Source organism: Paramisgurnus dabryanus, chromosome 12, assembly GCF_030506205.2.
Source record: "Paramisgurnus dabryanus chromosome 12, PD_genome_1.1, whole genome shotgun sequence".
Lineage (NCBI taxonomy): Eukaryota > Metazoa > Chordata > Actinopteri > Cypriniformes > Cobitidae > Paramisgurnus > Paramisgurnus dabryanus.
Window position 1 is genome coordinate 33,380,680 of NC_133348.1, and position 11,998 is coordinate 33,392,677.

An 11,998-nucleotide genomic window follows, 5' to 3' on the forward strand; every position below is an offset into this window, starting at 1 on the left:
TGTCTTACAGACATTTACAATCTTTACAGAATAAAACTAAATAACAGCCTCAAGCAAAGCATTCTGGGAAACAAAATCTGAAGGAAAAACCCAGAAAAAGGTTGATGAGGATTTTTGGTTCCCAGAATGCTTCGCATGAGGCTGTTATTTTATAGTTTTATTCTGTAAGACAAAGACTTGTTAATGTTGAATGTTCATTTAACTTTGAACAAACTGTTGTCAGTAAATAACATCAATTTAAATTTACAGTAAGTTACTGGCATCCAGCTGCCAGTAATACTGTAATTTCTACGGAATCTTTTTACAGTGCATGCTTTTTGAGGTGCATTTTAAACATCACACATATGTTTACATAAGAAAAGCAGAGATCCAAGAGAGTCTGTTTGTCAAAAAATACTGTTATGTTGATACCAACTCCTGAGCACTTACACAAGGTCGGTAAATCTGAGTTTACTGTTTGGGTTCAATGGATGTTTTTTTATATGTGACCCTGTCTGTGAAAACCAGGCTAAAAAAATGAATCCAAAGTTTGATTTCACAAAGATTTAATCTTTGATATGACTCTAGTCAATGTTATTTATGAGTTTATGTGACTTACAGGCTGTGTCTGGGGTTTTGGTGAAGGGGCGTGTCCATTTCTGCGGCAATAGGCTCACTTCAGATAAGCAAATTCTGCGCAGAACCGATCACAGGTGATCGCCGCAAGATGCATGCCGGTTAGAAAAGTGTCTGAGTCGGTCTGATGTCACGCTGACGTGTGCCAAAAATCATACTCGTCGTAGTCGTCGGATTCTGCAGTCGGGCGCAGTTGTTTTCCTCCGACTGTGTCCCTGTCCCAAATGGCACACTCCAGACTTGTGGACTTCCTCAGAGTCCACACTTTGATGACATCATGTAGTGCAGACAGGATTTGTATTTTGGGACAGACTCGAGCGTCACTGGAAATAGGAAGAGAATTTGCCCATCAGTGCTCCTCCCACCCGTCTTCTAATTGCTCTTTCGCAAGGATTCTGGTTTGGTAAAGTGCATGGAGCCTGCAGCAGTGCGGGCTTCACCGAAGACCGCATCAACGGTGCAAAGGGGGCGCTGATGAGCACAATTCGGAGTGTAAAAATGACAGATGGGACACCCTACAGCAGGGTTCCCCAAATCTTACCCTGGAGGGCCAGTGACTACAGAGTTTAGGTCCAACCCTAATCAAACTTACCCGCCTGTGATTTTCTAGTGATCATGAAGACCTTGAATAGCTTGCTCAGGTGTGTTGGATCAGGGCTGAAGCTAAACTCTGCAGTGCTCCGCCCCTTCAGGGTAAGATTTGGGGAACCCTGCCCTAGGGAGTCATAGACTAAGCGAGCATGCGCAATTTAAGGCCACAACACCGAAAGCATGGGACCATTTGGGACAGGGGCTGCGTTGACGAAAAGCAAGATGGGAAAAGACTTTCGCTTAATGACACAGTTTAATGCTCATTGGCCCAGGGATGTCAGCTGATGACTTCTTAATTCTAAATATTCCACTTCCTGTAGTTGTTTTTATAATTTCTCCAACTTGTTTTGGACTTATGACATTTACATTTTTTATGAATTCCTTGTATTACCACTAGACTTAGATTTATATGTCTCAACACTTATTAAGTAGCCTTTTCCAGTAATAAATAGTTCACCTTCATTGATTCTCCTTATAAACATTTTCATGTAAATGCATTTATTGGTATTTGCATCTATTTCATCCGCGATAAAATACACAAATGCGTTCTCTAGACTTGACTGTGAAAGTATCTGACTTAAGAGCTTGTTTTTCACTCCTCCCCTCACTTCAGCTGCCCTCAAACAAGCCTTTAGTCTGGTGGAAGTTCCAGAACAACATCACTTCCTGGGCATCTTACTTAACTCTTTCCCCGCCATTGACGGGTTATTTAGTCAATTAAGAGAAAACCTTTCCCTGCCAATGAATCTTTCGAAAGTTTTTACGTTAATCTGTAATTCTTGTGCTATTATCCACTAGATGGCGCTCGTACACAACTTATAAAAAACTGAAGAAAAAACGAATCCAACAACATTTTAAACTCTGTGTATGTTTTGATCATCGTCCTGAATCTGATCTCTAACAAAATTATTCTACACAAATGCAATTATTTTAACATTTGGTATTTTTGAAGAAACCTTCCCATGTTTAAGAGGTTATAAAAAGAGAACAAATGAGGATAGGATGAAATGTTTTGTTTCCCCCGTTTTGTTTGTTTATTTAAAAGCAGAGGGTCTGTTTTTTCATTTGCTATATTTGTATGTTTATATTTTTTATAGAATATTTTTTTCCTGGAAGGCATTTTGTGAAAATCACAAAAAATGTTGGCAGGCAACCTTTTAATAAAAGGTTGACAGTGAATGAGTTAACAACTTTTCCATGACGTGGGGTAAAAAGAGAATAATAGAACTTGTAAGGATCTAAAATAAGGCACAATTAAAAAAGACTAAAGCAGTCCCTTAAATGAGGATTTTACGAAAATAGAGGAAGGATTAAATTAATGAAGGAAGATTAAGAGAAGACTGATTCATTGGTATAATTAGAAAGATAAGGACTTTGCATGGAAATCTATTTTAGGAGTATCTAAGAGCATCTTAATGCGCCCAGGATCTGAGAGGTTGCTTTTACGCTGATGAATCATCTGCTTGTGTTGTACGCTTTAAAATCATAGAAACGATTAACAATGACAATGAATAACTTTTCTATCGAGAAAGTATCGAGAATACACAAAAAAAAAAAAAACGTTTATTCAATCAATTTAATTTAATTAAGGAAAATGTTCCAACACAATAAGTTTATGTTGTTACAAGAATAAGTGGGTAACCATCTGCACGATGGTAAATCTAGAAAAAATATAACACAAACTCTTCTACATTTCTAAAGGTAAAGAAACATAAGTTTTTCTCTTTTCTTAAAATTGCATTATGGAGTCCATAAACAAAATCTAATTTTGACACATTTAAGTAGCTTGAACATGATAAAAATAAGTAGAGACAATATTTTTTTATCTCCATTGTGAAACAGCTGAAAAAAAACCAGTTAAAAACATCCTTAATTCATTGGCCGCTCTTATAGGTGGTTTAGGCTGGAAGTTGCTGGTTTAAACTGGCCCTCCAAGCCTGGTCAAGCTGGTCTTTCAGCCTGACCAGCTACGATCAACTTGACCGGCCTAAAAGCCTGCTAAACCAGGCTGGGACCCCACAAAAACCAACCAACCAGCTTAGGTTGGCTTAGGTGTTTTTTATTAGGGTTTTATTCAAATGAAAAAGTTTGTAAAGCTTCTCCTTGCTTCACAGGTTTCGACAGGTTCTGATGGAGAACGAGCCAGAAGTGCATGAGGTTTCCGGACTCTTCCGGTCGGTGCTCACAGAGACCCTTGAGCGTGTTCAAGAGGAGCAGGAGGTTCAACGTCTGGGCCACCAGTGGAACAACAGACGCTCGTTCAGCCTGTCGCTGCTGAGCTTCAAGTCACGAGTGAGGATCAACCCGTTCAGCAGCACGCTGGGACTAAAGTCAAACAGCTACGGCTCGGAGGAAGACGGCGTAGATGTCAAGACTGTGTGTGGTGATGTTGAGAAGGGCATTGCACACACACCAGATAAGGCACAGCAGATGTGGAGCATGCCAGAGATTCGGCACAACGGCATCAGTGGGAAAGCATGAGAGTCAGCGCAAGTGAAATTGTTATACAAAAGCCGTCTGGTACTCCTGGTGTTTACTGAATTTAGATACATTGATAAAAACTGTCCTGAACAGGGATTGTTTGAGAACTAAAGCTGTCATCAGGACATAACTGCCCTCATACACCCAACAGTGTAATGGATGTTTTGTCACGATCATTCAAGAGCTACAACAAAATTTTCATGAATAATACAGATTCTACTATAAATTAAAGCTGTCCTTCATATTTTTGGTCATTTTAATGTTTCAATTTTGCAATAAAGGGTTTTTAAAATGTTGTAAAATTGGTTCAGAAACAAACTATTTTGTAATTTTTTTGTTGTATTTTTATTGGTGTCAAACTGTTTTGTGGTGTGTTCTCACAATCTTGTTAGTGTACATGTAGTTGTTTTATTGTCATATTAATTTTCATAAGAGGCATGTGAGATGTATCCAGATGGTTTAATCAGACGCACGTGCTTTGCCGCGGTAACGCGTTTGCCCCATGGTTAACTTCCGGTCTGTACTTGTTGAAATGACCTCTGGAACAATGTGGAAAAAAACTGTTTCGGTTTCATAAAGAGACAGTGAGCATGGATCATCGCTGTACGAATTTGGCAGCCAGGCAAGAATTTAAAGTCGGCAAGAAACGGAAGTCGCGATCGCATTGTGCCGTATTTCCGACTGAAACAGAATATTAGGAGGGAACATAGTGGGCGTGGCTTGTGTTTTCCACTGTGTTTTATTAGATATAGAAAAGTAGGCGTTTCATTTAAAAATGGAACTGGTGGTAGACTGACACTATGAAGGGGCGGAGTTAATGGATACTCCCACCCAAGTGGTTTAATTGACATTAGAAAATGATTGGCACAAGAAGTACATTTTCAGATTTCGATTAAAGTTTATGAGGGCACATTAATAGTTTTGTTTTTTTATAATAATGACTTAAACAGATATTGTTTATAATAAACACTGCAATATTACATTAAAAAATAAGAATTGTCATTTTTATTTGTTAGTACTTTAAGGATCTGTAGCTAACATTGTAGGGATGTAGTGGATACATCGTGCGATTCTGCTTGCTGTTTTTTTCAAATAATAATGGTGAAATGCCACTACATCCAAAAGCCAGATGGTGCTCTCGTGCAGAAACTTAGAGTGCACCTATTTCATTGCTAAAAAAAACAATGTTGTGTATTTGGTAAAATACAATGTGTTTGTGTGGTTTATGGTTAAAACACATTATTTTCAACATACCGTACATTTTTGTAGCTCCAGATTTCACTCTCTTTCTAAAATGCACAGATTTGAAAAGCTCTGTGTCCCTGATTGGCCAGCTAATCTGTACGTTGTGATTGGTCTGAATACCTCTGACGTCAGCTGGAAATGTGACGCTCCTTACCATGTTTGAAAGATTCGGTTGCTAACTGGAGTTAATTTACAAGCTGTGAGTACAGGGTCTTGTCTACATCACCAATCCCAGGAAGTAAACTGTTGACTACAATCCAAATGTTTGTTGTAGTCCAAGAAAAGAGATTTACATTGGAGACGATAACTCGCGTCATCGTTTACTTTTTGCACATTGTTAACATGAACTAATACTAACTCACACACCAAAGGTAAAATCGTGAATCGGACCATAGGTGCTCTTTATTATGCGCTGCAGAAGAACCATTACACAGGCAGCTCCAGGAAATGTATAAGCATATTTATCCCTGTTCTTCAAACATTTACAGGTATTTTCATGATAATAAAGAATATTTAAAATGATTATGAGTGTTGATTTTTCAAATGCATGTTAAAAATGACTCAAACTGTGATTTTAGTTTAAAGGTCTTACTAATGATCAAATAGCCGTAGTACATGAAAGAGTTGTGCATAATATCGCCTTTGCGATTCAGATTCATTAGTGTGTATTGCGAAATATCGCTACACCCCTAGAACATACATTCATTTTAAACAGTAACATTAGCTCAGTGTAATGATTAATACGCTTTAGCTATGATTTGAACTAATGTAATTTACTGGATATATTTTGATTAATAAAAAATAATCTACTCTAGAAATTATTAATTTATGCGAAAATCCAACATGTCAGCCGGAGGGGTAGCGGGGGTCATCACTTTTGGCTTCAACAAGATGGCAAAAGACGAACAGTGCTTTGCAAGACATGCAACATAAAAATCACAGGCAGCCAGACGACAAGCTCCAATTTCGTCCGTCATTTGAAGGTTAGTTGGTAGTTAGCTAATGTAATAATAGCTAAAGTAGCCATTAACCCTCATCATACCGTGTTGGGGACAAATGTGGGCAAAATAATTTTGATTTATTTTTAAAAAATACTTCCCTTGTTCTGAGCGGTACGAGACTTGGCTACTGTGTAAAAGTTTGCCACCTGAACACACACAGAGAAAAATGACTGGATTCTACAATGTTAGGTCCGGTTCACATATCACGTCTTTTGCGCACTCAAGTTTGCTATTTCAAATTTAGGCGCGCGAACGGAAGAGATTACAATTTTGTTTGATTCCATGATGTATTTTACTGAACATGAGTATTTCTTAGTATCTTTATATTCTATATATCTTTATTAAAATCAGATTCTGCAGGTAAAATTACAATAATAAGGTGACTTGACGTAGCCTGTGACTCGACTTGACTTGCCCAAGAAAAAAAAATACTTGGGACTTACTTGAGACTTGAAGGTTCAGACTTGAGACTTACTTGAGACTTGCACATGTGTGACTTGGTCCCATCTATGTAGTGTATGAAGTTTGAAAATTGATTTTTTTTTCAAAATCCCATTTATTACCCGCAGAAGACCTTTATTAACACATCTAAGCTGTATAGAATACTTTCATAAAGGATAAACACACTTTTTTGTGGTTTTAAGTCAGAAGTTATTCCCTGATCCCTGTTTTCTAGCGTTATAAAGCAAGGAAGAGCAAGCCAAGGACATTTACTAAAATAACTCCAACTGCGTTCATCTAAAAGATGATGTGTTTCAAGATGGCTTGAAAGTAAGTAAATCATGAGGTAATTTTGATATTTGGTTTAAGTATCGCTTTAACTAGTTTAGATACACAATCAGAGAGTGACGTGATAGGGTGAAGGAGGTGAGCTATGGCTTTATATGACCATACTCCTCCCAAACTTAGTTAAATAAACTTCAAATAACAACACAAAGACACAAAGCAAAGTTTATTTTACAACATTGTCACTGTATTGTCAAGAAGGAAGATCATAAAGTGTTGTTCTCATCTATTTACCAGTGAAAGAATTCTGCTTGAATATGAAAATATGCAGATTATTGGGGAAACTTCAACAGACTTTAACTACACTGTTGTTTCAGATTTTAATTGTTTTGGAAAAAGTTAAGTACAACTTAACTTTCAAAAATAGCACCAACTTTATCTGATAAAGGGGACTAAAAATGTCATCATTTTTTTTCGTTCTTCTAAAGAATAAAAGTTTGACACTCTTTGTTTTTGAATACAATGAACCTGAATGTCAGCCTCTGGTCATTATTCACTGTATGAACATGTAGGGGTGTAAACTATCATTTGTGTTCCAGGGATAAAAGCAAATAAAAACAAAAGTGAGTAAATAAATACCCAACTATCCCGTTATCACAGCAGAACATTATTCACTCCGTCTAATTCTTCATCTCTCAGAACAATTCCTTCTAGGATTTACTTGAGGTTTAAATAAAAAAATAAAACAAAATCACAATCCCTATGCTATATATCTTTTTTTACAATTTAAGCGTAACATAACATTACATCAAAGCTACAGTCTTCATTGTGGATATAATAAGTCATATACAAACTGTAGGAAAACGGGGGATGTCAACCATTTACATAAAGGATTTATGTTAAAGAATTGTCATTGTATAACATCAGGACAAACAACAAGATGGTCTCTTCCTGAGCAAATTAAAAGGTCCAGTTCTGCATCAGAAGGTGGAGTTCAAGAATTCCAAGAGATTAGCTCGGTTTTTGTCCATCTGTTTTAAAGAAAAAACACAAGTGAATGAAAAATCTGAGCATCACCTTTAACTTTTGATTTAAATTTTAACAAGATACTGTTTGTCTCAAAATTTCAATCGAGCCGTTGGGTTAAATGAACCCATAACATTTTTTATATTTGACCAAACAATGAGTTACAAATTAAATTACAACCCAGAAGAATACCCAGCATTTTTAGAGTGTATACATCAGTGGTTTTGTCCTAACCAGCCATGACCATAACAAGCAGTGAGTGAACAGACAATTTGGACCGATTATTTTATGAACCCCATTTAATCTGTGTTATAGTTTTTTCATGCATTCTCTTTCAGTCGACATGACATGCATGGACCCACCTGCTTGTCCTTCTTCGATTTTTTTACTTTCATTTTAATCTTTTTTCCTGATATCATACTGTACGAGCCGCTTTTCTTCTTTTCCTTGAGATACTGCACACAAACAGAGACGTTTTTATGCTGTCTCTCTTAACATGTAACGGTCCATAATCACAGGTGAAACTAAAAACACATAGCAGTCGGTACCCTTGAAATTTGAACAGGTCCGCAGTCATCATCCTGGCCTTTGTTTCCCTTTAATTTCTTACGCTTGCGTGTCTTCTCTTTCTTTCCTTTCTGGAAATGGTCAAATTCAAATGCAACTTTTATTAGTAAATGTAACAGACTGGTGCTTCTTAACAAGTCAGTACAGAGTCAGTTTTTAGTTTGTTGGCAATCTATAGATGGTTTAAGACGTAAATAGCTTCAAAACTATTTACCTTTTTTCCATGCTTCTCTTTTCTTTTCTTTGAGGATTTTCTTTGTTTTTTACAAGAATCTGGTAGCGGAGAAGCAAATAATAAATAGGTTAAAAATAGTAACTTGTTACACACTATATAATACATAATGATCAGTTTTGAATGTAACATACCTGAGCTACTGGAGCTGGACTTACTACGTGAAGAATGTGACGAAGAGGATGATGAAGAGGAAGAACTGGATGATGATGATGATGAACTGGAAGATGATGATGACCTGCTTCGGCTCCTATCGCGTTTCCGTTTTTCTCTTCCTGTTGAAGTATTGATTTGAACAAATGTAAATAAGTGAAATAATTTCTCTTCCTAACAAACTGACAGACACCTCACCTCTGCTCGGAGATCGGTTTCTTTCTTTTGCACGTGACTCACTTCTCTCTGGAGTGTCCACTTTGGCAGACTGAATAAAAAAATAAAGCGTGAAAGCAACCAGATGCTTTAAATATTAAAAACATGATGAAAACCTAGTGAGCTGCATACTTGTACACAATTGATTTCATAAGCCAGCATGATGCTTTAAAATGCTGTCTACGTAAACCAAGATCTAACTTTATTATGTATGTATTTATTGATTGTACTCGTGCACGTACCAAACACAGCATGCACACTCTTTTAAGTGACTGGAAGCTAAAAGGTGTAATCCTTAAACTAAGATAAACAAATGGAAAAGACTTAGCTCAGAACTTTACCATGTTTATTAAACAGTCCTCTGACTTCTCCGATGTAAAAGCAACAACAGCAGCATATAAATGGACGCAGAAATCAAATCTGTATACAAATCGTGTCGAAAATAAGCTCGGACGAAAATAAATAGGAGTCTTTTTGCATTTCTGTGATCAGTAGCTGCGCGTAGTCAGGTGAACGCTACTGCGCGGCCATATTGGTTTACGTCATCTATCCATAAACTGATCCATCCGGGTACTTTCACGCAGTGATGGGCGATTTCGAAGCACGCTTCATGAGGCTTCGAAACATTTATGAATCTTTTGTTTCGAATCATTAGGCTGGTTCGACTTCATGCGGTGCCGCAAGAACCGACAGCCGGATGACATCAAAGTACCGCGAGAATGATTCAAGGAATCATATTTCGTCTCGCTCTCGCGATACTTTGACGTCATCCGGATGTCGATTCTTACGGCGCCGCATGAAGTCGAACAAGCCTATTGGTTCGGAGCTTGTTTCAAACTGGCCAAAGTCACGTGATTTTAGTAAACGAGGCTTCCTTACGTCATAACTGTTTCAAAACCCGACGATTCACCACTTGGGGGAGTTTACCACAAATGACCAGTGTAGGTAAACTCGGGTTACTTTTATTGTAAAGGTTTATAAAACATTCTTCCTTCTAACTAATAACACTACCATTTTGTCTACTTTTTGTTTATAGACAGATTTAATGTCAAAAATGTGCATAATTAAAAAGGGAGTTCGTTTTAATGATTTGTTTGCCATAAATAAAACTAAAAACACAGAATACACTTTTAATTATGTCTTAATTAAATAAAAAATTTTTTTTCTTAAAAACATATTTTTAGAACAATCTTGCTATTATTTTGTTAAAAGTGTAAAATGTTTGGACAGATCTTGCTGCTTTTACACTATTTTGACCAGCACGTGTCGCCAGCGTGTATGGTGTTTCGAACGCTTCGAAAAACTGAATCATTTTACGAAGCAATTGGTTCAATTGATTCGTTTCAAAAGCTTCGTTTCTCCCATCACTACTTTCATGTCATGAGCATGCGCGTGAAGCTCATCAAAGGTGTACTATTCCCTTAAAGTATGTGCTGTTGTTTTATTAGGGGCCAAGCCCACAGGGCGGCAGGCCACTATTGCAATTGATGGTTTTCTTCTTATTATTATTAGGGGTCAAGCACCGAAGGTGCTGAGACACCTATTGCAATTGTTAGTATTATTATTATTATTCTTACTCTTGTCCAATGGGAGTCTATGGCAGCCCTATGAACCGTAAGTAGTAGAGTGATGAAATTTGGCACAGTTGTAGTGGTGGTCCTAAAAAGTCATGTGACCAAAAATGGGGTCTCTAGCAGTAACTCTATAGCGCCACCAGCAGTGCAAAAATTCAATGTTCAAACTGTTATAATTGGTGAACCATTTGATCTATGAAAATTCTACTTAGTACACGTGATTGCTCTCATCCCACTTATTGAATTTGATACTTTACAGTAAGACTCCACCCATTACAGTAGCGGCCATTTTGAAATGTACAGTATTTCGTTTTTTCGCTACTCCTCCTTCAAATTTGGTTCAATTCTTATGAGATTTGGCACATGTGATCTTTGGAGTGAGCCGCATAGAAATGACTGAACAGAATTTTGATATTTTTCTTTATTTAAAAGTAATTCATGCGTGAACTTAACGAGATTGACGCAAAATTGGTTCTGAAGCTGTATCTCGGTCATTCTTTGATCAATCGAGATGAAATTTGGTACGCTTCATGTCGACCATGAAATGGGGGTCCATGCCAAATTTGGTGACAGCGCCACCTATGGGTCATGAGATAGTAAAAAAGGCTATTTTTGCGCATAACTTCTGAATCGTTTGTCAGAAAATTATGATCTTGGTGTCTACGGATTCCCTACCTCATGCCGCATCTGTCGATGTGTATTATGCCGGGTTTGACCGAACCGCCTGTCCGCCATTTTGAAATTTGTCATAAATTGTTATAACTTTTGAAGTATTGGATATATTGGCGCAAAAATCGGTAGGAAGCTTTGGCATGATGTCCTGATTGTATCTGGGAAGTCAGAATACAGCGCCACCTAGGGGTTATAAACTATAACAGTTCTTATAGAACTGCTCATAACTTCTGAATACTTTGTCGGATATTAATTTTCTTTGTGAAATTGTATTCACTGGTTTATGCCGATTGCAACGATACCTCGTTTGTCATTTTCCATCATTCTGTTCATGTGTTATTGTAAGGCATATGGTAAATGATTTTTTCGCTACTCCTTTTACAAATTTTGTTTATTTTATGCCAGGTTCTGCTCGTATAATGTTTGGAGCAATCCGCACAGAAATGACTGAACAGATTTTTCTTGCACCTAGGAATTTTTTGAGAAAAACCTCTGTAAAGTTGATCGTCCCTGTGATGTTGTCTATTTGTCATAGTTAATTACTTTATATTACATTTTATAGCGTTACTCTACGGAATGTTCTTCTTGTCTTCAATCTCACTTGAGCTTTTTGATTCTCATATACATTGTATTTCTGTGATTTCTGCTCTGCGGTGTCATTTCTACATCTTTGGTGATTGGCATATGTCAATGCTTGCATTTCTGTAATCTCTTTCCTGCTGCCCCTTGAGCTGTGTCTGCTGAGTGGCGCATCCATTAAGTCGTATGCATAGAGATCCTGAGTTCATGGGTTCGAATCCCACCTGAGGCAGGTGTTAATTTCTTCTATTAAAGTTTTGTTCTTTCCCACCTATTCTTCTTGACCTGTCTGTAGTTCACATATGTTCTATTTTTGCCAT

At 37.3% G+C, this 11,998-nt stretch overlaps 2 protein-coding genes across 3 annotated transcripts in view; one reads left to right on the forward strand and one right to left on the reverse strand.

Moving 5' to 3' along the window:
- Window positions 1-5,339, forward strand: part of rd3 (retinal degeneration 3, GUCY2D regulator) — a 28,441-nt gene extending 23,102 nt beyond the window's left edge. For both annotated transcript variants that reach the window (XM_065268895.1, XM_065268896.1), the window contains exon 4: window positions 3,321-5,339. In XM_065268895.1, the coding sequence (XP_065124967.1) occupies window positions 3,321-3,687 (367 nt within the window). In that variant the 3' untranslated portion in view covers window positions 3,688-5,339. The remainder of the gene's footprint in view (window positions 1-3,320) is intronic.
- Window positions 5,340-6,870: 1,531 nt separating this feature from the next.
- Window positions 6,871-9,425, reverse strand: LOC135750115 (uncharacterized). Its single transcript, XM_065268885.2, has 7 exons — window positions 9,195-9,425; window positions 8,836-8,905; window positions 8,619-8,759; window positions 8,467-8,525; window positions 8,234-8,323; window positions 8,048-8,140; window positions 6,871-7,690 (listed from the first exon to the last, which is right to left on the reverse strand). Exons 1-7 carry the CDS (start codon window positions 9,195-9,197, stop codon window positions 7,640-7,642), a joined length of 507 nt encoding a protein of 168 aa, XP_065124957.1. The 5' UTR covers window positions 9,198-9,425; the 3' UTR covers window positions 6,871-7,639.
- Between the last annotated feature and the right edge of the window lie 2,573 nt (window positions 9,426-11,998).

Bases quoted from the DNA above. Each gene is read 5' to 3' on its own strand.
- LOC135750115 (XM_065268885.2), bottom strand. The intron at 8,760-8,835 runs GTGAGGTGTCTG...ATACTTCAACAG, and splicing joins AAACCGATCTCCGAGCAGAG to GAAGAGAAAAACGGAAACGC. The intron at 7,691-8,047 runs GTGGGTCCATGC...TCTTTAAAACAG, and splicing joins AATCGAAGAAGGACAAGCAG to ATGGACAAAAACCGAGCTAA.